Consider the following 27429-nt stretch of genomic DNA (forward strand, 5'->3'; position numbering starts at 1 on the left):
TCTCTCCTTGGGGACAAAGTGACAATGCCACACTTAAGCAAATCTCTGTTTAGAATATTGAAAACAGGCCTAATAACCTGTGCTCCGGTGATTCTAAGGTGTTGGAGGGAAACTCCTGCACTGACTATGTGGAGGGGTCTAATGATGGAAGCTGTGGCATGTGAAAAGACGCTGGGAAGACTGAACTGGAAAAATGACATTGTTCATGAACAATGGGAAAGCTTCAGTAGATATACAGTGCTCAGCGTAAATGAGTACACCCCCTTTGAAAAGTAAAATTTTAAACAATATCTCAATGAACACTAACAATTTCCAAAATGTTGACAAGACAAAGTTTAATATAACATCTGTTTAACTTATAACGTGAAAGTAAGGTTAATAATATAACTTAGATTACACATTTTTTCAGTTTTACTCAAATTAGGGTGGTGCAAAAATGAGTGCACCCCACAACAAAAACTACTACATCTAGTACTTTGTATGGCCTCTGTGATTTTTAATGACAGCACCAAGTCTTCTAGGCATGGAATGAACAAGTTGGTGACATTTTGCAACATCAATCTTTTTCCATTCTTTTTTTTCCTTCTCTGTGCTCTCGCGGAAGGCGGTTGCATTCTCTGTCTCTCCCTTCCCTTATCTTTCCTGCTTCTGCTGTCTCGTCTGTCTAGTGTCTATACTTTTGAAAGACTCTCTCTGCACTGCTCTCCAATCTAAAAACCATGGAATTGACAAACCGGTCTCTTCACGCAATTGACACAATCTTCTCAACGAGAAGCCTGGGTTCGGGGGAACCCGCCTGTCCTGCCGGAACGTTCGCAGCTGGCTACACGATGGATGTGTGGGAGCGGTGGCGGGTCATGTGCCTGGCGGTTCTTTCTGTGGAGGACATTGAAGACATCTACCTATTCGGAACCATGATTACAGGACTTTTGCTGATTGGATTAGGCATTGCCCTGGTTTATTGAGGAAATCAGAAAACGGTGACAGCTGTTCACAGCGGTGGGCAGAGCTGTCGGCACTCAGACTGTGGCTATTCAGAACTTGAACCGCAACATGGATAACAACATGGAGAAGCTTTTGGCTTTGCAGAGGAAAATGGATTCGAGAGGCCAGTATGGACAATCAGAGTAGTTGTGTAAAGGAATGCGTCTGCTCGACCCAAACAAGCCTAATCTTATCTGCTTTCGGCTCCCTTAGACAGCACTGGCCTTGGCCAAGGCCATTGCTGAGGCAACAATTCCCCCCGGAGGTCACTGCTGTTAGACTCTCATATTCCTCCCCCCTCTTCCCGCAGTCGCTGCTTCACCCCCAGTGTGACAAACGGGCGCGTGACCAGCGCCATCATGGCTGCAGGAGTGGACGGCTGCTTGCTTGCGCTGGGTTACCTCTACCTCCTCCCCTCCCCCTCTACCCCCACCCCTGATCGCCCCCCCCCCCAAGTCTTCATGTTGTAAAGTGTACTTGTGTTATTTTGTGCTTATGGGCTGAGGCTTTTTTTTAATGTTCCCACACTGTACTCCTCACAGGAGCATAGTGTGGGGGTTGCTTTTTTTCTCCACCCCTCTCCTCATGTTACTCTGTATTTTTTCTTTTCATCCCTGTCTTCCTGTCCTGTTACTCCCCCTTGTGTGTGTGTGTGTGTGTGTGTGTGTGTGTGTATGTAAGGACAGGTTGATGGTCAATTTCGCTGGTACTTGTGACTAGTGATAAAGGGTTCATTCATTCATTCGTTCATTCAATGACCTCTTTTAGTGACTGAATGCTGGATGGAGAGTGACGCTTGAAGTACAGCCCCTGATGGTCTGATAGAGAGCCCCTGATGATCTGAAGGAGTGTGGCTCCCGTCAGCTGGATGGCTGCCCAAGGTCTGGCGTGTGACCCTGGCCAGCAGGAGGGCAAGACTGAACAGGGTGTGGGACTGGACCATGGTAGGGGGCAGCCCAATGATGAAAGGTGTGGTTTCATCCATGATTGAGGATCCTGTATGGGGCGCCTAAAGCCTGGCTGAGGGTCAATGAGGCTGTTTCAAATCTCGGAGACAAGCCTGCAGTGTTCAAGGGCCTCTTGAGCCATGGGTCCAAAGATCTGCCTTAGAAGGCGAGGTTCTCAAGCTGTTTCGACAGGGCTCTGGCAGTGGGGATTGAGCTAACCACACCTGCCTCCTGGCTTGTACTAATAGCCCAAGAGTTTGACCACATTCATTGTCAATGGCACCAAGAGACTGAAGAGAGTTGTCCATTAACTTGTTCACCGTAGCATCTGCAGTGGACGTGAGTAATGTGGCAATGGCCAGCAACAGGTGATCTAAAGAGTTACCTACTCTACCCAGAGATGCTGTAGAACTGTAAGCTCTACCCAGGAGATCATCTGTGTGACAGCATTCTGCATTTGAGCAGCAAATTACCTGTAGTAGGGCTTCATCAGGTGAGATGATAAGAGAAACAATGCAGGGCTCCACTGTGGGCATTCTCCCAAGCCCAACAGTGTCAGGCTCCACCACTGCCACCAGTGCACGAATAGTACAATCAGATCTGGATGCCATAGCCATTCGAAAAGCTTTTGTGACAACACCAGTGAAGTCAGGGCACTGCGGCATGTGTAGCTTGTCAGAAGACCCTGCAGGCCAGCACAGGAGCTTAGAAGTTCCCGGTGTAGCTTGCGGGATGTTCAATTTAAGGCGGGCCAAAGCAACCTTACATGTGCTTTGAATGGGTGCCGCTGAAGAGTTGGATGCTGATGCAGAGCTCTGGGGATCTGAACCACTCCCACTGAACAAATGGGGTGAAGGGGCATGCACTGCAGCAGGCCCATCCTCACCATAATCACTTGCCAAGCCAGCATTGCATAGGGACTCAGAGGCAGCAACTGACACAGCATCCAAGTCTGACTGAGTGAATGAGTTTGTGCTAAGTCGTGACAAGGCTGAGGGTGGAACATTCTGCCCCTCTCCAGTCTGTAGCCTGTCAGTAGAAGCTGGGTGCACAGCAGACAACGAAGCTTGTAGGTGCTCAACACTAGATGATAGCTCAGCTATTTTGTGACCCATGTCTGTGGAGGATTTTTTCTTCTTTGCTTTAGCACTAAGCGGATCTACAGCTTTCCTTTTCTTGTCATAAGCACTCTGTCCTGGGGGGTTGGGGGGATCGGAGTCTGGGTTTAGCCTGGCTTGGTGCAGGTGGTGTAGCTCCGAGGGCATCATGTTACAGGCTGGGCATGGGTTGGTCAGCACCTCGTGCAGGTGGTCAATGCCCAGACAGGATGGGCAACAATTATGGCCATCCAACATGACCATGGTGCTATGACACTGTACACACTGGACAGAATCCATGATGCAGTAGATTCATTTTCAGATTTCAGTGAGTAGGTAGCAAGTATAGCACCACTGATGTTAATCAATTGTACAGCAGTATTGATCCTGCTAGCTATGAGCAGTAATCTTAGCAGTGTGCCAATTTTGTTAAGAAATATACTAGAGCAGAGTCGGTTAAACACGGTTGATCAGTAATCCCAATAAACATTAACATTACCCACAGGAGGAGAGTTTGCAGGCTACTTACCTTAGTTTCCCATCAATCCAGTCAGCAGTAGGTAACGTTAGTTATCAAATGAGCACACCTTAGACACAGGTGCTAGGTTAGGCAATCCAAGCAGCAATAGTAAGAACACCGACAACGACAATCGCTAGAAGGTATTCAGCTGCAACACCAATCGTGAGTGAACCGACAACAGGGTTGCCCTGTGGCTAATCTCAAATGTAAAATTCTCACACGAGGGAAAAATGTTATCAGTGAGTGGAGCAGAACTCAACTAAAAAATTCTCAGCTAAAACCGAATGTAAACAATGAGATCAGTGAGTGGAGTTGGTAACACACAGACACTAAACTAAAAATTCTCAGGTAAACTGAAGGTGGTTTAGTTACACTAAAACAATCGAGTAACACTGATGGCAATGAGTGGGGCTGACATCAGTGAGTGGAGCCAGTAACACACGGACACTCAAATTCTCAGGGAACTCAAAGGTGGCCTAGTTAGGCTAACAAATCAAGTAACACTGATAGCAACGAGTGGTGCCGATTGTATCAGTGAGTGGGGTTGGTAACACATGGAGACACAAAAATTCTCATGTAAACCGAGTAACACTGATAGCAATGAGCGGTGCCAGTGCTAGGACACTCACAATCATAAACAGAAAAATGAATGAGCAAGTGGAGCCGACCAACACACGGGCACTCAACTCACCAAACTTAGGAGGAGAATCCAATCTGGAGAGATAAATCCAATTGTTCTGAGACAGCCTGTGAGGGTAAATCTGCACTCATCTCAGAATGGTAATCCAATAAATTCTCAAGACCAAGGTGAGAATGAGAACATCATGACCCGCATATCAGTATTTATGCTGTGTCTCACAGGGTCATGGTCATATGATGAAAGAAGTTTATACATGTTTCTCGGCCAATGCGCAAACGCGTGAGGAATTCAACTACTCTATTAACTACCTCTGGTGGTCTGTAAGGACTGAAAGAGAACTGTTGTGTAATGTAATGGGTAATACTATGAGTTGACCGAGGTTTTGTAATAAAACATCATGATGTGCGATTACTCAGCCTGAAGCAGAATTCCATCCATCTAGTTTTCCTCTATGTTACTAGTTAGGGTCTCAAATGGTTTCTTATGAAGGCAGGAGCCTTCCATCTGTGGCTTGCTTTCCAATCCCTGGGAAAAAAATATGGAATCACTATTGGAGGATGTTCATTCAGCTTTTTTACTTTGTACCCAAAAAACCATATTCACAGATATAACACAAAACTATTTTTCTTAACAGTTGAATATTCTCACTTTGTGAAGCATACCACAAACACTATAATTAAATAGTTGCAATGAATGGCATATTTTTCCTGATCAAGTAGAGGAAATGATTATGGAATCACCTTGCAATTTGCATTTCTAAAACATTTACCTGCACAAGTCTAAGGCCAAGTTTACATTAGACCGTATCTGTCTCGTTTTCTTCACGGATGCACTGTCCGTTTACATTAAACCGCCTGGAAACGCCGGGAAATGGGAATCCGCCAGGGTCCACGTATTCAATCCAGATCGTGTCAGCTCCGGTGCTGTGTAAACATTGAGAATACACGGATACGCGGATACGCTGTGCTGAGCTCTAGCTGGCATCGCCATTGGACAATGTCACTGTGACATCCACCTTCCTGATTCGCTGGCATTGGTCATGTGACGCGACTGCTGAAAAACGGCGTGGACTTCCGCCTTGTATCACCTTTCATTAAAGAGTATAAAAGTATGAAAATACTGCAAATACTGATGCAAATACTGCCCATTGTGTAGTTATGATTGTCTTTAGGCTTGCCATCCTTCCACTTGCAAGTGGTAAGTGATATGCGCTGGGATCACACACACAGCGGCTCAGTCCCGAATCACAGCTTGTGCACTTCACTCGCGTGCTCTGTGAGCTGCGCAATGCCGGAGTGCGCACCCTCCAGAGGGCACTCGCTGTTCAGGGCGGAGTGATTTGGAGCGCAGGATGCCTGCGGAGCCGAGCGTATCCGTGTATTGGTGTTGCTGTGTGCACGCAAATCGTGTATTGGTGTTGCTGTGTGCACACTAATCGTTTTAAAAACGTTAATCTGATGATCCGCTGATACGGTCTAATGTAAACATGGGCTAAATATGCAAATTATTCTGCAATTAAAAGAGAGCACTTGTGGACCTTAACAGGCTGTTGAACCTGGCAGATTGAAATGAAGCATGACCCCAACAAGAGAGCCGTCCATTGAAACAATGTAAAGGATTATAAAACTCCTTCAAGAAGGTAATTCAACATGGAGTATGGCAAAACATGTTGGTTGTTCCCAGTCAGTTGTGTCTAAATTTTGGAGAAAGTACAAACAAAACAGGAAGGCTGTAAAAGGAAAACATACAGGTAGACCACAGAAGGCATCAAAGCATCAGGACAGAAAACTCAAAGTAATATGCCTTGGAAATAGAAAATGCACAACGAAACAAACAAAAAACAAATGTGCAGAAACGGAAGTCAATGTTTGTGACTGAACTGTAAGAAATCAGCTGAAGGAAATGGGATTTATATTAAGAAAAGCCAAATGAAAACCATCACTAACACCTAAACAGAAGAAAACAGGGTTACAATGGGCTAAAGAGAAGCAGTTTTGGACTATGAATGACTGGATGAAAGTGATGTTCAATGATGAATCACAAATCTGCACTGGCCAAGGAGATGATGCTGGAACTTTAGTCTGGTGTCGTTTAGATGAAATATATAAAGATGACTGACTGAAGAAAACAAGCAAATTTCCGTAATCATTGATATGGGGCCGCATGCCAGGTAAAGGACCAGGGGAGATGGTAACTTCGGTGGTGAAGTCATTTTTCAGGATGATAATGCATTTTGCCACAGAGCAAAGAATATTAAAACGTTAAAACTAAAAGGCATATCAACTCAATGACATGGCCACCAAACAGTCTGGCTCTCAATCTGACTGAAAATTTATGGTGGAAATTTGTGTGTGTGTGTGGGGGTCCCATGATGAGGCTTCATCCTGCAAAGCTGATCTTTCAACCACTATACAAAAAAGTTGGAGCCTGACTGAAGAAGATTGTTTTTTATTAATGAAGTCCATGCCATGAAGAATTCAAACTGGTCATAAAAACCTCAGAAGGTGCAAAGTACTAATTGGATTTTTTTGGTTGATAATTCCATAATTTTTACCACATCGAGTGATTCCATATTTTTTTCCTCTACTTGATTAGGGAAAAAAATGCCATAACAATTTAATTTGTTTGCAGTATGTTTTACAAAGCCAGAATGTTCATCTGTTAAAGAAAAATAATTTGCCATATCCACGAATTGTTTTTTTGCTACAAAGTTGAATAAATATCCTCCAAGACTAGCAATTCTGTATTTTTTTTACCGGGGCTGTAATGTGCTTACTGACTACAGAGATCAAACGCGGAGTGCATGTAGACTTGTTGGCTTTACCAACAGAGGGTTAGGATATCAGTACAGACTGGATAATTTTAAACGAGTTACCTGCAGCAAAACTTTCCCCAAATACACAGAGTGGGGAAGCAAATCCACATTCTTTGATTTGAAGCAGTGTGTTTGCCATTACAATCACATACTAGTGCATCTCAAACAAACAGAATATTGTGAAAAAGTTCATTTTTTGTAATTTAATTCAAAAATGTAAACTTTCAAATATTCTATATTCATTACATGTAAAGTGGAATATTTCAATACTTTTTTACTTTATTTTGATGATTATGGCTTAAAGCTCATGAAAATCAGAAATCCAGTATTTCAAATTATTAGAATATTTCTGAAGCTCAATCAAAAAAGGATTTACAATACAGAAAATGTCCAACTTCTGAAAAGTATGTTCATTTCTACACTCAATACTTGGTTGGGGCTCCTTTACCACGAATTACTGCATCAGTGTGGCATGGCATGGAGGCAATCAGCCTGTGGCACTGCAAAGGTGTTACTGAAGCCCAGGTTGCTTTGATAGCAGCCTTCAGCTCATTTCTATTTTTGGGTTGGTTGTTTCTCATCTTCCTCTTGACAATACCCCATAGATTCTCTATGGGGTTCAGGTCAGACAAGTTGGCTAGCCAATCAAGCACAGTAATATCATGGTCAGCAAACCATTTGGTAGTAGTTTTGGCACTGTGGACAGGTGCCAAGTCCTGGTGGAAAAGGAAATTGGCATTTCCATAAAGCTTGTCAGCAGATGGAAGCATAAAGTGCTCTAAAATCTCCTGGGAGACTGCTGTGTTGACTTTGAACTTGATAAAACACAGTGGACCAACACCAGCAGATGACATTCTACTGCAAATCATCACAGACTGTGGAAACTTTACACTGGATTTCAAACACCTTGGATTCTGTGCCTCTCCACTCTTCCTCCAGATTTGAGGACCTTGATTTCCAAATGAAATGCAAAAGTTACTTTCATCTGAACAGAGGCCTTTGCACCACTGAGCAACAGTCCAGTTCTTTCTCTCCTTAGCCCAGGTAAGGCACTTCTGTTATTGTCTCTGGTTCAGGACTGGCTTGATATTAGGAATGCAACAGTTGTAGGCCCTGTAGATGTCTGTGCATGGTGGCTCTTGATGCACTGACAGCAGCCTCAGTCGACTCTTTGTGAAGCTCTCCCAAGTTCTTGAATCAACTTTTCTTGACAATTCTCTCAAGTCTGCGGTCATCACTGTTGCTTGTGCACCTTTTCCATTCAGCCTTTTCAGCAATGACCTTCTGTGACTTACCTCCCTTGTGGAGGGTGTCAAGGATCATCTTCTGGACAACTGTCAAGCCATCAGTCTTCCCCATGATTGTGGCTGTGTGTACTGTTTTCGAAATCCCTGTTTTCGAATTGTATGCTGGGAGTTGTTTCTTTTGGTGTCAGCATTTAACCTACAATCTTATTCATCTTTTCTACAAATAATTTTCCACTATCCTTTTAGTTGTATTTTCACTTTCCCTTCTTCTGCATTTTAAATTTTTTTGGAGAACACCACAGACTGCAAGTTTTTTCCTTCCCCGTGCAAAGACAGCAAGCGGAGGCCATCCACATCGGATCTGCCTTAATATCAACAAATCGATTAAGGTATGTCAACCATGTATCATGGCACACATTCAGCTTGTTCACTGTGTTGCATGCAGGATGTTCAGTTATTCTTCCTCCATCATTAATAATAGCTTCATTTGTGATAAGTGAATATTAGTTGGTTTTCTGATAGAGAAGATTGCAGCTTTAGAGGTGCACATCCAGACTCTAGAGCGGGTTAGTGAGAAGCAGAGCAGTACAGTTTCTGTAGGGGAAAATCTGGATGCCCTAGGTGGAGTTAGCAATGCCCCAACTCCAGCATTAGAGCCCTCACAGAGGGGCAAATGGGTGACGACTTGGCAGCAGCATCACAGAGCCAAAGCTAGCACTGAGGTTTGCCCACGGGAGCACCACTCCACTTGTCAAACAGGTTTGCTCTCCTGTTGAGAAGCCCAAAAGAGCTCTTGTTATAGGAGACCATCTTACATAAAATTAGCTAGGCCTTTAGGGGTTTAGCCAGGGTGCCGGACATAGCAGGTAACCTTAGGGTCTTAGGCAGGCATATATTCTCAAATACAGTTATTCATATAGGTGCTAATGATATATGCCTTCGTCAGTCTGAGGTTACAAAGAGTAACTTTGTAGGTGGTGTTTAAATTAATGAAGGCAAGGTCCAATGCTGTAGTATGCTCTGGCCCCATCCGAATGTGGTGTGGCAATGTAGCTTACAGCAGGTTATGGTTGCTGAACTGCTGGTTGTCCAGGTGGTGCTCCAAAAATAATGTGGGCTTTATAGATAATTGGAGTAGTTTTGAGGGCAAAGCTGGCCTGTTAGGACAGGACAGTATCCATCCCACTTGGGAAGGTGCTGCTCTCATTTCTTCCAGCATAGCTCATAGTCTCAGAACAGACCAAGTTAACTTGGCAGTCCAAAGCCAAGGCCAGGGAGTAGACAAACAGGCTAAACCAACTGTCTGCTAGCTGCACAAACGTGTCATTCAGGTTCCACTATATCAAGACTGGGTCTGTTCCCTGAGCTATATAAAAAAATAGAAATACTCAGTTTGTTCTAGAAATCTAATTAATATAAAATTGGACCATACTGGATTGTACAGCTACTGCCAGCACCTTTGATCAAAAGGTAGGATTTATTAAATATTAAATTCCTTACATCTAAAGTGCTAATTATTCATGAACTTATTACTGATCAGGAGTTTAATGTACTGTGTAACAAACATGGATTAAACCAAATGAGTATATAGCATTAGATGAAGCTACTCCTCCTGGATACAATTATATGCACCAGCCTCATCTAACTGGCAGAGGAGGTGGTGTTGCAGTTACTTATGATTTATCTAGGCATAACACACAAATCTGGCTACAAATTCAACATGGTTGAAGTTCTTCATACTAACATATATAGCCACAAAAAACAAGTCTACCCAATCAATTCCATTACTTGTTATTACAGGCCCCCAGGGCCATATTCTGAATTTGCAGATTTCATCCAAAACCTGGTTATTTTCTAAGACCAAGCCTGAGTTGTTGGAGACGTTAATATTCACTTCGATAACTTGGAAACCCCTCTGAAAACAGCGTGCACGTCCATTCTAGATTCAGCAGGGGTTAATCAGAATGTCATAGGACCACATAATGGTGGTCACACTCTTGATCTAATACTAACATTCAGATTAAATATAGAAAACATAGGCCACACTTCCACAGACTGAAGCTACCACAGATCATTATCTCATCTTATTCAAAATATGTCTGAGTAATATTATATGGACCTTGCCATGCTACTGTGTCAAATGTACATTCACGTTAACTACTGCACAAAGATTTATAAATAATCTCCCCGAGTTATCAACTTTGATTGGATCACTGTCAGACCACACAACTTGATCAGGCTTAGGGTCAATGTTCCACTATACTTTAGAGAATGTTGTGCCACTTCAAAGAAAAATTATGAGAGAGAAAATACTAGCACCCTGGTTGTGGCAGTTCAGTATGTGTGGGTGGAGCACAGAGGACGGCAGGACAGAGATCAGGTTCAAAATAGGCTTTATTGCCACACTTTTCAGTGAACAATCTGAACACCAAACAGACACACACACACAACCGGCGTCTAGTTCGGGGCTGAGCTCCTCTGCTCTCGCTCCCCCTCCCTAAATAGGGCGCGGTCACTGGGAAGACACACACAAACATGGGTTAATTGCCGTCAGGTGTAGTGATTCTGCCACTTACCTTCCCTGACTCCGCCCTCCTGTCACAGACCGGCGCTTGACCACGCCCCTGCTGCCACACAGACCACTCAAAAATTAGAGCGTAAATGACATCAAACAAAATGGGTAGTATGCCAGTTGGCATGGAAGGAGGGGCTCTTGAAGTATAGAAAAGCTCTTAGTACTGCTAGATCAATGCATCTCTGCACCCTATGAGAGGATAACAAAAATAATCCTATAATCTTATTTAATAATGTAGCAAAATTAACTAGGAAAAAAACCACCATAGACATATGCATACCTGCACTATATAGTAGCAATGACTTCATGAATTTTTTCAATGACAAAATTGAAAATATCTGACTAAAAATTCAAACTACTAATTTAAGGCCAGAGAGTTCAAGTAAACCTTCAGTTAACAATATAAATGCATCAGATCAGCAATTAGAATGTTTTAATCCCCTTCGAGAAATTGAACTAACTTCACCAACTTCCACATCAAAATCTTCAACTTGTGTACTAGATCCCTTATCAACACAAATCTTCCAACAGATACCAGAAGCAATTGAATCTCTTCTAAAAATAATCAATTCTTCCCTTAGAATTGGCCATGTACCAAAATCAAATTATTATTATTATTATTATTATTAATAAAGTTCAATTTATATAGCGCCTTCGTCACACCCAAGGTAGCTTTACAATTAGGGAAGATAAATAAATAAATAAATAAATGAGTCCATCAAAGGAGAGTCAGGATGTAATTCCAATGGCGTAGCTACCACAATCCCACCAAAAGGCGTATGAAGATAAATCCCACACCGCCTGCACAGCCGCCACGCAACATCACTCGGAATACCATGCCATGGATCCACAAAGTGAGCACAGAAGCACCACCACACAGAGCAGCGGTATGTCCCAAACCACCTGCACAGACCACCACGACGCCACCGGGCACCATCGCTCCAAGCACAGAAGCACCACCGCACAGAGCGCTGGACAACCCCGATGTTAAAAAGAGCAATAGGCTCACTGCAGTCCATAGCGAGGAGCACAGGCCTGGATGGAACCGACACCCAAAACTGGGTCCAGAGCTATGCCACAACCAGTGGACAAAACATTCAAACAAAAAACAAACTATTCAAACACAAAGAAAGAACAAAGGGGGGAAAAAAGAAAAGCTTCCGTGAGAAGCGGCAGCCAAAATGTGCACTGCGTACTCTCAACCACTAGTTAAAATCCTTTAAACTAGTGGTCATCAAACCCCTGATTAAAAAACCTGACCTCGACCCCTGTCAGCTGTCCAATTATAGGCCAATATCAAACGTGCCCTTTATCTCCAAGATCCTAGAAATAGCTGTGGCACATCAGTTATGCTCATATCTACATAAGAATAACATCCACGAAATGTATCAATCAGGATTTAGACCTCATCACAGCATAGCACTGGTTAAAGTAATAAATAATCTACTGTTGGCCTCTGATCAGGGCTATGTCTCCCTACTTGTATTGCTTGACCTTAGTGCAACCTTTGACACCACTGATCATTCCATTCTCCTTGATGGAATAGAAAAATCAATGGGAGTTAAAGGTCTCCTTGCATCGTTTTTTCATTAATTGTGCGGTGGTCTCTAGTATGAATGAATGCCCTGTGAGCCGGTTTTGGTGAAAAAAATGCTGTGGTTCTCCTGTTTCAGGCTGTTCTAGTTTGGTGGAGGAGTGGGTGGCTGGAGAACGACAGGATTTCAGCTCTTACTCATTAATATTCATGACATGTAAACGTGTTACCTCTGATTGGCTAACAGCACTGTGACGCTACCTCCAGTGGGTCAGAACAAGCAGATGTGGCTGTCTTTGTAGAAACTGTTTTGATTAGCTATTATGGTCTCGACATCGATGTTTTGACCAATAACAATGTAGATAACACGAATTTTACATCACATTCAACGAGATTTAAACGAGACTAAAGATGGCGACTTACAAATAATGTGTAAACATCGTTGGAGTTAATAAAGTTTGAACAGCATGAAGGAACATACCCCAACCCCCCGAAATTAAAAAAAAAATTCTCAACAGATTTGGCATAATATAAAAAGGTAAATTTTTACTCAGAAAAAGCGGAAATCTGCCGAAAAGTGGGAAACTCTCATCCCTGCCTAGCTTGTGACCATGTCATGCATGCTAACGTGGAGAATATGAACATGCTATTTTGTAACAAAAACCTTCGAACAAAAAGTTCATGTTTTACTTACAGCTTGTGGTCGACAGATCCAGGTATTTAAAAACAACCTCGAAGCAAAACCACTACTGAAGGCACCGAAGTTTGAAAAGTCACTGTGGTTGAAATGATCAGAACACAGTACTAACGTTGCATTATACTTTGCTGGTGATGTTCCAAAGATAAATTCCAACCATTTCTTCTTCAGCTCTTCTATCTTGGGCAAGAAATGCAATGTTGATGTGTTATTGCCACAAATAACACAGGCATGAACTTGTTCAGACATGTTTTCAACTTGCTGTTAGGTCCTCTTCGTTAAATAACACAGGCATGAACTTCTCCAGTCATGTTTTCAACTTGCTGTTAGGTCCTCTTTAGCTACTGATGAGATGGGCTCTGCTATCTCTCCTCGCGCTTAAATCCGAACTTTCTTCCCGTGGGCGGTCGCAAGCCAAGGTGGGAGAGGCCATGAATTAGACCCCGAAGCCGCCGCCAGGCGCCGCTAAAACCGCCATTTAGAATTTGAGCCGCCGCCAGCCAATAATTTTGTAAGCCAATTTGAGCCGCTATCTAATAAAATTTGGCTGAGCCACTAAGAATTGTGTACATCAAATAATGGGTTTATCCACATCATGAGCTACAAGAAAAGTGACACAAACATGATCAACTGTACACTAGTAGTAACACAATAGAGACGTATAGGCATACACTGTAGAGATTTAGAACTGATATCACAGCACAGAGAGCCACCACAAGCTTGCCGTTGTGACTACCTGTCTGGCTTCCCGCCCCTCACACCGTTACCACGATACACTGGGGAACCCGGGAACCCACCCAGAGCATCAATCGACTCCGATATCAACGAGATGGCTGCATTCTTTGCCGCTGCTGAGGGAAAGTGTAAAGGTATTTTTTTGTTTGTTTGTTTCACATACTTCGAGATTGATAAAAAAAAAAGTACTCCACCACTCTACTTTCATCATAGTAAGATAGCTGCCAGTCCTTCACTGGTCATTGCTAGTGAGAGTAGATAGCTAGATGCCTTCCTCGAACAATCCAGATTAGCTTATTATTAGCATTGAACTACAATCTTGCTAGATTTATATTTACAATGAAGTAAGAGACCAGAGGACCTGTGGTAATTTGCTATTTATTCCCCCCATTTGTTTGATCCGTTCGCCCGGATATATGCCACACAGTGACGTCCAGTATCAGCCATTTGTAGCCATAAACATTTTGGTGGCTGCAGCAGCCATTAAGGTTTTGGCTGAGTCAGCTAGCCAGCCAATAATTTCATCAGCCAGCCATTATCCTGAAAACAAACGGCTTCGGGGTCTACCATGAATACTAATTTTTGAAGTGACGTAACTTCGTATGGCTTTTTCTGATCCGCTCGTTTTTCCGACTATTTTCTTTCATAAGCTAATACAAGGAATGGGAGTAGAATTACATTTTCACATGCAGCATGCATATGCAACTCAGAGTGAACTATGGTATTTCAAAAAGAGCCAGTATTAAACGTTTTTGGTGGAAGAGCACCTTTAAGGGAACCCCCTCTCCTGGCTCAGATCTTATTTAACTGATAGTTCTAAGTTTGTTGATGTAAGTGGTGCTTTTTCTCTGCATACTAAGGTAAAGTTTGGTGTTCCACAAAGTTCTGTCTTAGGCCCACTACTTTATTTATTCAATATATTTATTTTACACACACACACACACACACAGATACGGGCGGCACGGTGGTGTAGTGGTTAGTGCTGTTGCCTCACAGCAAGAAGGTTCGGGTTCGAGCCCCGTGGCCGGAGAGGGCCTTTCTGTGTGGAGTTTGCATGTTCTCCCCGTGTCTGCGTGGGTTTCCCCCACAGTCCAAAGACATGCAGGTTAGGTTAACTGGTGACTCTAAATTGACCGTAGGTGTGAGTGTAAATGGTTGTCTGTGTCTATGTGTCAGCCCTGTGATGACCTGGCAACTTGTCCAGGGTGTACCCTGCCTTTCGCCCGTAGCCAGCTGGGATAGGCTCCAGCTTGCCTGTGACCCTGTAGAACAGGATAAAGCGGCTAGAGATGATGAGATGAGACAGATACATACATACACACAGACACATATATATATATTTTTATTTATTTATTTTTATTTATTTATTTTGTGTGTGTGTGTGTGTGTGTACCATGGTATTAGCTTCCACTGTTATGTTGATGACACACAGTTGTATGTTTCTGTAAAGCCAGATGAGAGACACCAGCTTAATAAAATTGAGGAATGTGTCAAGGACATTAGATACTAGATGCTTATTAACTTCCTTCTACTTAACTCTGACAAGACAGAAGTACTCGTACTAGGATCACATGCAGCTAGAAATAGGTTTTCTGATTACATGGAAACTCTGGATGGCCTTTCTGTTTCTTCACATGCAGCAGTAAAAGACCTCAAGGGAACTCATATCAATAACATTACCCAGATAGCTTTTTTTTTTTTAAAGCTCAGAAATATTGTAAAATAAGAAATGTGTCGGGCGGCACGATGGTGTAGTGGTTAGCGCTGTCGCCTCACAGCAAGAAGGTCCGGGTTCGAGCCCCGTGGCCGACGAGGGCCTTTCTGTGCGGAGTTTGCATGTTCTCCCCGTGTCCGCGTGGGTTTCCTCCGGGTGCTCCGGTTTCCCCCACAGTCCAAAGACATGCAGGTTAGGTTAACTGGTGACTCTAAATTGACCGTAGGTGTGAATGTGAGTGTGAATGGTTGTTTGGCTATGTGTCAGCCCTGTGATGACCTGGCGACTTGTCCAGGGTGCACCCCACCTTTCGCCTGTAGTCTGGGATAGGCTCCAGCTTGCCTGTGACCCTGTAGAACAGGATAAAGCGGCTAGAGATAATGAGATGAGATGAGATGAGATGAGAAATGTGTCACTACATGATGCAGAAAAACTAATTCATGGTTTTATAACCTCGAGGTTGGATTATTGTAATACCTTACTGTCTGGATGTTCCAATAAATGCAAAAACAAGCTCCAGTTAGATTAGATTAGATGAGATTTAGATTAGATAAAACTTTATTGATCCCTTTGGGTGAGTTCCCTCAGGGAAATTAAGATTCCAGCAGCATCATTACAGATAAACAGAGAAAAGAAATAGAGAAAATTTCTAGATAAATTAAAATAAGTATTTACATATACAAATATAAAAAGAATAAGATATGGGGAAGAGAGGTGGGGAGAAGCGGGAAGAGGGGAGAATGGGGGTGGCGGCAGGAGAGATATTGCACTTTATATTGCACATTGTCCGGTATTGCTTATTGTTAGGCTAGGCTACTCAGGCCCGTCGCCATGGGCGGGCCTTAGGGGGCCGTGCCCGCCCTGAGACTCATGTGGGCCCGTCTCTGCTCTGGGTTCCAGCAGGGCTTTTTTTCATAGGAGACAGGTCACTGAAGAAATCGTCCACAGAAATGAATGAGGACAGTTCGTAACGGCAGCAAACATTCTAATCAACCGTCTCTGACGGCAGTACGGGTCTGCAAATATCCCGCCTGTTCCGCTGCCAACAACCAATCATATGTCGATCTGAACCAACAGCTTTCCAATCATCTTGCAGCTTCGTGCTCCGCTGTCCCTCTCCTGCCGTTATAGAAGTACTGCGCCTGCGCAGTGTCAAAATAATCCACGAGAAAAGTGGATTTTAAAGCTTTTTCTGAGTCATGAGAACCAACCTAAAACTCAAGTATAATCAACTTTTCATGGCGATTTCAATCATATGCTCTTCGCGACCATTAGTTTTCACAGAGTCCAGTATTGATATCTTCCCATTCATGTTCAGAGGGTCTGGTCTCACTAATCCGAAAAAGATGCCTGAAAGTGGCCGGCGAGTGACCGCACTTGGCCTGATAGGAGCCCGTCACAGCTGCTTCTTTGTTCCCCCCCCCCCCAAAAAAAAAGTAAACTACAAGTCAAAGTTTTTCAGTATAACAATAATAAAGAAAAATGTGCTCAATTTAAAATGCATTGAAACTATTCGAAATCGGCTGATCGGTTCATTCATTATTATCCGTGAGTACAGAAACACTAGTAATAATTTCTGGATCATTGCTATAAACGTGGACTAATATTTCTTGGGAACCAATGGGTTAATGTCATGGAATGAACCAACCGACCAATCGCATTTTTTCTTCAAATGGTATCTGGGTAAATGAGCAGCTGTCTCAGCCAATCACATTTTATTGCTGGACGGGATCATATCACGACATCTTCCGGTAGATACCCGAAATCAGCTTTGTGCGTTGTGAGGCCAGCGGAGCAAAAAAAAAAAAACTTTTAATATGCTGAGCAATGTTTGATACATTTTGGAAAGTTGTTTTGGTTGCTTTATAGGTTTCTTAGAATATTTAACTCGTCACGTCTGTGCTGCTCTCCTGGGTAGTTGTGTTGCCCTGGCTTAGCGTATAAAATGTGTGCCCCCCCAAAGCAATTCAAGGCCCGTCCGTCAGTCCGTGTCTGGCGTCGGGTCTGAGGCTACTGCTCCTTCCCGTCCTCTGTCCTCCTGTTACCCCTCCTCCCCCCCAGAGAGGAGTTGTACAGTCTGATGGCATGAGGGACAAAGGAGTTTTTAAGTCTGTTCGTCCTGCACTTGGGAAGGAGCATTCTGTCACTGAACAGGCTCCTCAGGTTGCTGATGACGGTGTGCAGAGGGTGACTGTCATCGTCCATGATGTTCAATAGTTTGTCCATAGATCTCTTCTCTGCCACCGTCACCAGAGTGTCCAGCTTCATGCCGACCACAGAGCCAGCCCGCCTGATCAGTTTGTCCAGCCTGGATGTGTCCTTCTTGGATGTGCTGCCCCCCCAGCACACCACGGTGTAAAACAAGACACTGGCAACCACAGACTGATAGAACATCCACAGGAGTTTCCTACAGATGTTAAAGGACTGCAGCCTCCTAAGGAAGTATAGCCTGCTCTGTCCCTTCCTGTATAAGTGTTTGGTGTTGCAAGTCCAGTCCAGCTTGCTGTCCAGCCACAGCCCGAGGTACTTGTAGGAATCCACAGCCTCCACCTCAACCAGAACTGGTCGTGACCTTGGTCTGGACCTCCCAAAGTCAATGACCAGCTCCTTGGTCTTCGAGGTGTTGAGCTGCAGACGGTTCCTGTTGCACCACACAGCAAAGTCCCTCACCAGGCTCCAATGGAGCACTTGCATGTGACGTCACAGCCGATCCAGATTGTGACAGACGCCATCTTGTCGGTCAAACGCCATATTTCCGCCTTCTACTTCTGGTTCTACTTCTACCTTTTCTTCTGGAAAACCCTACTATATACAATTCTACTACAACGGCTGCGGCTACAAGCTCACCCTACCTGTGCACGTTTTTTATGTTTTTTGTGTGTATTTTTGCGTGTTGTTCGTCTGTACCGGACTTCAATATCCACTACAACCGTATGGACTTACTGGACATTGGTTTCCAGCAGAAAATGACGGTTTGTAGCGATTTCCATCGCATGCACAACATTCCGGACGAGAAAAAAAAAACCATTCCGGACGAGATAGCGAGACCAGCGGGGTCTCCGTGGATTGTTATTGGAAGCAAAGCTAAGGAGGCGGCGCCTGGAGAGGAAGCAAAAGCGAGGCTGCAGAGCCGGCCTGTTGACTAAGCTCAGAAAACAGCCACTCAAATCTCCACTGTTAAGCCTCTACCTCTCCAACGCCAGGTAAACAAGACGGACGATTTGGAATTACAGCTGGAATTACCTTATTCTATTCTATAATCGGCTGGTCAGTGCTATACTCAATACTTAAGTGACTTACCCATCCAGTGAGGATCATTTTCTTGTTTACAAGATGCCACATCTGAGTCGCTGACAAATCCTGAATTTCTGTAAAGATAACTGTCCAGAGATTTATAAGCACGCAGTGCTTCACCACTGAACAGCGAGGGAAAGTGAATGAAGTAATTATACACATCTGGGTATTCCGCTGGCAGTTCAATATCCACTGACACGGTCGTGAAAACTACGTCCGGTAATCGATAAGAGTCACTAATCTGTAAGTCGTTTATTTTAGACATTATATCTAGTTATCTGTTCATTAGAAAAATGAGCCGTGTAGTCCATCGGTTGAAATTGATCCATTCTGTATACGAGTGCAGCAATATTCAGCTGTGTTTTTTACCGACAAGATGGCGGCTGTTTACATTCCGGTCACGTGACTGCAAGAGGTCTATAGAGGTTTCTTTGTCACGTGACCGGAAACTGTTTACACCGTCATGTTGGAGTGAAAACAGACCGGCTCGGTGCTTCACAACGTGTAACAGATCCGTCAGGACTGCAACATTGAACATGGCGCAAAGCGAGAAGTCGAGTGGGATCGTTTCCCCAGCACTGTCAGATTTTATATATATATATATATATATATATATATATATATATATATATATATAAAGCATGTGATAGCCCCTTTATAGGGAGGTTCAGAGTTCAAAAGATTTTCCAGATATTTTGAAAAAATATATGAATTAATTTATCACAGTATTTTCATTTGGCATTGCACTATATAAAAGTTATAATAAGTGAATTTATATTCATCTGACAACAAATGACAGTTCTTGCAGCAGCAACTGTACAAAAACAAACACATATAAACTTGTATATATTTATAATTTTAACAAGTACCATTAACATTAACTGCATGATAGATGTCAAGTCTCAATACACGACTCCCCTACAAGGATACATTGCAAGTCAAAATGTAAACAATGTCAATGCGCCAAGCACGCCGAGTACGTGAGTTTAACCCAAAACAGGCTGTATACAATAATGAGATAGTGATATTTATAATTTAATATTTAGCCGACCAGCATTTATTCATGGACCCATACACAGCCGTATTTCACTCAGTAATCATAGTGATGGCTAAAATTATAGATTTACCCATGATTCGAGGCCTTTTTGAAAACCAGGCATCTAATGTGCTGCTCTGCTTCTTAGGCCCTGTCCACACGGCAACGGATTCAGGTGACTCTGATACAATTGCTTATCGTTTAGGTCTGGCGTCCACACGGCACCGGCGTTTTGGGTGCCCAAAACGCAATCTTTTTGAGAACGGGTTCCAGAGTGGAAAGATCTGGCAACGTTGCCGTTGTGAAGTCGTCTGGATGAGTAGAACGGATTTGTTTACGATGACGTCACAACCACATGACTGTGAGTGCTTCATGCCGGGTAGAAGTGTAACGAACTCGATGCGAGTTGTCAACAAATCCTATAACTTGGTTCATGAAACGCGCTTACAAAATATTTTCACTGTGAATATTTATTGTGTAATGGTGCAAAGTGAGAGAGAGAGAGAGACTCTGCCCTTAAGGCAGAGTCAATCCCGCCAGCAAAAATAGGGAAAAAAAGGAGCGATCTCACCTCTTCAGATGTTGGTTTAAGTCCGACAATACATTCCTCAAAAAGGGCGTAGAAGAGCAAATTAATCCATCAACGTGTAGCATTCAATTTATTCCGGACCATTAAAGAGGCCGCCTTCCGCGTAGAATCATACGTCATCCTCGCCGCCATATTGGATAGGTCAAAGCGGAGAATAAAGATTCATGTGCTGCGTTTAACTGTACCAACAGGTTTACCGTCCAAACGAGATCACATGGGATTACCTTTCACAGGTGAGAAACAACAAATTAATCCATCAACGTGTAGCATTCAATTTATTCCGGACCATTAAAGACGCCGCCTTCCGCGTAGAATCATACGTCATCCTCGCCACCATATTGGATAGGTCAAAGCGGAGAATAAAGATTAGCTGCGTTTAACTGTACCAACAGGTTTGCCGTCCAAACGAGATCACATGGGATTACCTTTCACAGGTGAGACTGGAAAAATACTTTTCATTGTATTTGGTCATTATAATGTAATTTTACGAACAGATTTTCCTGACTTTGTGGCTAATATGAAGTCTCACGCATAATAGTTTATGCGCATGCGTCCTTACTTCTTCTATTGTTCTGGTGTCTCCGAAGGGACTGTCTTACAGCGCCCCTAGAGGTGTGGCATGTGTATTGCATCATTTTCAGCAAGCGTTGCGTTGCCATATGAACCTGATATTTTACTAATCGTTGCCCATTTGGACGCGATATATTTTTAAATAACATCTCGTTGCCGTTGTCGTGTGGATGTAGCCTTAGTCGCCATTTTTAGCCATGTGGTAGTGCGGCTCAATCACAGTACATGAAACACTGTCAACACCTTGTTAGGCAATCAGATTACATCTTAGTTACAGCACATGGCAGCCTACATTTCCTACGGATGTGTTAGCATTTGGCCATTATTTAGTTGAATAAAACTTAGTTTCACATCGCACACTGCTCAGTTTTGTATAGATATGTAAACAAAAATATTTTTTGTTATTCAGTGAAAAATAAACGGCGGCAAATCCTACTACAGACGGCGATTTGCTGCCACCGACCGGCTACTTTTGAGATCTCTGCCAAGAGGATGAATACTTTTGCAAGACACTGTATACACAATACTGTGCAAAAGTCTTATGCACCCTATTTTTTTCATACAAACTTCATTATAGGTTTCTATTTTATGACGTCTATGTTATCGAGTCAGTACAAAAACATTGTAGAGTTCCAAATGTTCGTTTTCCAGCACAAAATTAAATGTTACAGAAAAAAAATTAAATAAACAAAATTAGAGTCTGTATCTGAGCAGCATATTACATAAGAGACTAAAAAAGAAATAAGAGATTAAAAAAGATTTTAATCATAAGAGATTAAAAAAGAAAACATGATGAAGGCTTCTTGGTTTTGCTGCAAAATTAAGAAGTGAGTGTGATAGTCAAAGTATTCAGAAGAACTGTGGCCGGTTCTGCAAGATGCTCAGTAAAACCTACAGCTCATTTCCTTATAAAACTGCACTAATTGTACCTGAGACTACCATTTTTTTTTTTTTAAAGCAAAGGGTCATCCCACGCCAAATATTGACTTTGTTTCATTTATTATGCCTTACTGCTGTTTATAGTTTTTTTTTTTAATGTTGAAACATTTCATTTCATTATTTTTAAGATATTTTTAGTCTACAGGATTTCTTTACATGTGCAAACACAGAAGACCTGAAAACAGCCGATAGAGTTGAAACGCTGGCCCACAAAAACGCGTTCATCTCCCTGAAAGGCCATAAGAACAATTGCCAAAACATCCCATGTGCCGATTAATAAGCCCTACAAAATCAGAAATAGGCAAAGTAAGCAAACGAACCCTCGATAGAATAAACAAAGCCATTGTGAGCAAGACCGGCATTCAACAATGGAAGAACACAAAGGTTATGCTTGATTGGTTTATCAGTGTTCCAAAGACCGATGTTCATTTATTGTTACATTATATGGCATTTAGCAGATGCTCTTATCTAGACCAATGTAAATGTCTTTGAGATGGTCAATTTCTACCCATCTATTTCACACAAGCTCCTTAACAACGTCCTGCATTTTGCAACCGACTACGTTGATATTTCACTGGAGGAAAAAGAAATAATCCTGCACACGAAACAATGCTTACTATTTAATGAAGGCACACCATGGGCTAAAAAGAACTTACTAAACTAATTTGATGCAACAATGGGTTCCTTCAATAGTGCGGAAATTTGTGAATTACTGTGGTTGTACCTTTTGTACAAATTACCTGAATACATCAGAAAGCAGGTAGGCCTGTACAGAGACGATAGCTTAGGCATATTCTGTGAAACACCACAACAAATAGAAAGAATCAAGAAATATATCTGCAACGTACTCATAGACAATGGCCTAAAAATAACCATAGAAACCACCAAGATAATCAGCAATTTCCTTGATGTCACATTGAACCTGAATAAAGGAACCAATGAGCCATACTCAAAGCTTAACACCCTGTTCTATGCACAACCATCTGCCATTTATCATTAGGAATAGCCTATTAGCGATCAACATAAGGTTCAAAGAAAGATCAAACAGAAAATCCTTTGACAGAATATTGCCCAACTGCCCAAAAAGTATTGTCCCCTCCCCCCAAAAATATAAACAAATAAATAAATAAAACCTCACCACCCCCAACAAGTGCTAGAAAAAAGTGACTATGACTATCATCTCAATTACGACAGCCAACGACCAAGCGTGTACCAACGGGAATTCAATAAAAAGACGGGAGAACCATCAGGTGGTATAACCCACCCTTTCGTATGAATGCTGCTACCAATGTGGGAAAGAAATTTCTAAATATTGTGAAAAAATGCTTCAGGAATGACCATCCTTAAAGAAAAATTAACAAAAACCACACTGAAAACAAGCTATTCATGCATGCCTCATCTGGAAAGGAAAATCAGCACCCATAATAAATTTATTCTTGAGAGAAAACACAACAAACACCTCAAAGATCACGCGACTGTAGGGATAAAGACAATTGTTCCATGAATGGAGAGTGCCTCATGGAAAATATGATCTACCAAGCTACCGTAAACTGCAAAAAAGGACAAAAAAAACTATACTGTCCTTACAGAAAACTTCAAAGCAAGGTATCGCAACCACACGATTTTCTTCTGACACACACAAAATAAATAAATAAATACACCACAGAACTCAGCGAACATCTGGTCGCTGAAGGACACTAACACCCAATTCACACTACAATGGAAAATAGTGGCACGCAGCAAGCCATCTTCAAATGAAACAAAGAAATGCAGCCTGTGTACAATGGAAAAGTTCATCATCATACGTAAACCTAATATGTGTACCTTGAACAAAAGAAACTAATTGGTCAGTGGATGCTGGCATGCAAGTTAATACTTATTTAAGAACAGCTGACAGTCAGTTGAATGCACCTAAAAGAGGGCACAAGCTCTCTTGAAACAACTTTGTAGTGTGCCTATCGAATTAACCTTTAATTATAATTATATATAGCTCCTTAGCATACACTGAGTAGAGCACATCTCTCTCTCTCTCTCTCTCTCACACACACACACACTGGGGAAAATAACTTGCTCCCCTGCTGATTTTGTAAGTTGCCCGGTTACAAAGAAATGAGCGGTCTATAATTTTTATGGTACTTTTAACAAACAGAGACAGAATATAAATGGAAAGTCCAGGAAAAAAGGTTATAAATTCATTTGTATTTGATCAAACGAAATAAGTATTTGATCCCCTACAAACCAGCAAGAATTCTGGCTCCCACAGACCGATTACTGTATGTGCCCATGAGGCACACAGATTAGACTGACTGTAGTCGTCTTGATTTTCATTACTAACTGTCGCGGCTGTTTGTTTACCCAGCAATATGGCAGACGCTGCATGACAAACAAAAATCTGTGACATCACTTAAAGTCCTCTATATTCTATTCCAGGTTAAACACTTTCAAATAACCAGTAAACCATGGACTGTCAGTGGAAAAAAAAGGCAAGATCGTGGTTGCATACTGTGACTGTATGGCGCTCTTTCTCTCTATTTATTTGGGACCCAAAAAAAAAAAAAGCCAGAAACCCCAATTTGGCCAGCCATATCGGTCCTGGGACCCAGAACGAAAAATCCTAGCGCCATCCGTGCCAACAGTATACAGACAGAATCCACATGCATGTGCTTTGTAGCCTTTGAGCAGGTAATCAATCTAGTCCATGCAAGCCCATGGCCTTGAATTTGACCTAAGTTCACAGCTGATTTCGGAGGAGGATATTCCACGCTGAGTGGCTGAGTATGTGCAGTATCCCACATTGATTGCATGAGCGATGTGCAATTAATATTCATAGGTAACTTATGCAAAAATGGCAGCGCCTTCAAGCCGGGTACGAGTGAGCAAAATACCGATGGGTTACAGCTTAATTATGGAGTTTTTCACAAAGAAAACTGTGGAAAACAACTCCACAACAGTAGAAGACCATAGTTGTGAGACCATGACAGCCAGTTCGCTGCGTGTTGCTGACCAAATTTTGCCAAATGCCAAGTCATCTGTTTTTTTCCTCGTTTTATCATCTGATTTTTTTATTGTTTGCTTGATTTCCAAAATTTAATGATTAGTATTTTGAACAACTCATGACATGTTGCATCACCATTCACTTTGTTTGATGTGAAATAAACTGCAGTCTCCTTTGGAACAGTACACTGCTTGTGAGATGCAACTGGGTATTGTATTGACTTATTTTTTATTAGTTTTTTTTCCTGTTTTTAGGGTAGGAATTCAGTAAAATATAGCCTTTTCCCAACATGTTGAACTGGTAAAAATCAGCTCTAGATGTCACCAGAAGCCATGAAATGAACCCTTATATTTCAAAATTTTCTGGGGGAGCATACCCCTGAACCCATGTTGCTTACATGTTGTGCTCGGTGTGTGTGTGTGTGTATATATATGTATGTATGTATGTATGTATGTATGTATGTATGTGTGAATGGTTGTCTGTGTCTATGTGCTAGCCCTGCGATGATCTGGCGACTTGTCCAGGGTGTACCCCGCCTCTCGCCCATAGTCAGCTGGGATAGGCTCCAGCTTGCCTGCGACCCTGTAGGACAGGATAAGCGGCTACAGATAATGGATGGATGGATATATATACACAGAATACTGATCATCACACACACCTGTTCCTGATCACAGCCTCATCTCTGCTCTGCATATAAGCACTTTCACAGTACTACGACTTTGCAAAGTAAATGCTCAGTGTTCTCATACCTGACCTTACCAAGCCTTTGTTGATTTGTGATATTTATTTGGTTACTGACCCAGTCTGTTCCTTGATTACTGCTTATTGTCTTTGCTTTTGATATCGGTTTGTGACTCACCTGACCACTGCCTGTTTAACAGCTCTGCCTTTGATTACCGAAATAGATTTGTCCGCCAACTTTGCTGCAATACTTACTACTGCTTTTACATCCGTCTTTCACCTGCAGACCTGACATTTTTTCACCAAGTTTGAAGAAATACTTTTCTCCCCTCACAGTATATGGTGTAATGGCATGTCATTTCAGTTCAACATTTAAAAATGACCAAAATAAAATGTATTAGAAAACACTGCAGTATTATACACTTGTGGCAGCGGGGGTGTGGTCAAGCATCGGTCTGTAACCGGAGGGCGGAGTCAGGGAAGGTAAGTGGCAGAATCACTGCACCTGATGTTAATTAATGTGTTTGTGTGTCTTCCCCAGTGACCGCACCCTATTTAAGGAGGGAGAGCAAGAGCAGAGGGAGCTCTTCCCCGAACCAGACGCCGGTTGTGTGTGTGTCTGCGTTTATTTTCTGAGTGTTCACTGAAAAGTGTGACAATAAAAAAACCGCAGACACACACACACACAACCGGCGTCTGGTTCAGGGAAGAGCTCCCTCTGCTCTCGCTCTCCCTCCTTAAATAGGGCGCAGTCACTGGGGAAGACACACAAACACATTAACATCAGGTGCAGTGATTCTGCCACTTACCTTCCCTGACTCCGCCCTCCGGTCACAGACCGATGCTTGACCACGCCCCCGCTGCCACAACACTATATGGTCAAAAGTTTCTGGGTATCTGACCATGACACCCACATGTGGGCCTTCCTCAATGCATTACCATAAAGTTTGAAGCATACAATTGTATGGGATGTTTTTGTACATTGTAGCATTCATTTCCCTTGAACTAAGAGACCAAGCCCAAACCAGCATGACAATGCCCCTGTGGCTTGTCAATGCTGGTGTGGAAGAACTCAACTGTCCTACGCAGAGCCCTCAACCCTCCTTGTTTTGTTTTTTTTTTAAATAATAATTGATGCCCATTTGCAACTGTACAGTTCTTGGAAAAAAAATCTCAAAAAAGATGCATGAGAATATATTGCTGGTTGCAAAATGAAGGCTATTCCATGCATCAGACTGCCAAGAAATTGAAGACGCTGAAGAGGCTGTCTTGAGAAAATTGGGTAAACTGGATCTAAACGGGACAGAAAAAGACGCAGTATAAAGATCAGATGCACAAAAAAAATACTGCTCGACAGTATCTGGGCAGAGTCTAAAGATACACTTAGGATATGACTCTGGACACTTAGTTTTGCTACAATGGCTTAGGCCTACAATTGCCATGATAACATTAGGACTGCAGCTGTCATGACCAGTCTTGCACTCAAGTCACCATCAATGAACAGTTGATAATTTCATCAAAACAGACTTCATATTAAAACTATAGCACATTTCTTGGCTACACAGTTGCACTTTTTGACTGTATAGGAACACACATATAGAAGCAAGTTATTCATCATCATGCTACCCATTTTCACCCAAATGAGGATGGGTTCCCTGTCAAGTCTAGTTCCTCTCAAGGTTTCTTCCTCATGTCATCTCAGGGAGTTTTTCCGTGCCACCAGTGAGATAAATTTATTAGTTCATATGTTTAAAATCTTTATTTTTCTGTAAAGCTGCTTTGTGACAATGTCTAATGTTAAAAGCGCTATACAAATAAAC

At 42.4% G+C, this 27429-nt stretch overlaps 1 protein-coding gene across 5 annotated transcripts in view; it reads right to left on the bottom strand.

Annotated features, from left to right (window-relative positions):
* zeb1a (zinc finger E-box binding homeobox 1a) overlaps positions 1-27429 on the bottom strand; it is a 185555-nt gene that overhangs the window by 19505 nt on the left and 138621 nt on the right. Inside the window, exon 10 of one of the 5 annotated variants that reach the window (XM_060905989.1) lies at positions 26463-26902. The exons of the other annotated variants lie outside the window; for them this stretch is intronic. Coding sequence (XP_060761972.1) covers positions 26730-26902 — 173 coding nt within the window. The 3' untranslated portion in view covers positions 26463-26729. Of the gene's footprint in view, positions 1-26462; positions 26903-27429 lie in introns of those variants that run through there. 5 annotated transcript variants of the gene reach the window in all.

The sequence above is a fragment of the Neoarius graeffei genome, chromosome 23 (genome assembly GCF_027579695.1).
Source record: "Neoarius graeffei isolate fNeoGra1 chromosome 23, fNeoGra1.pri, whole genome shotgun sequence".
In the NCBI taxonomy this organism is placed as follows: Eukaryota; Metazoa; Chordata; class Actinopteri; order Siluriformes; family Ariidae; genus Neoarius; species Neoarius graeffei.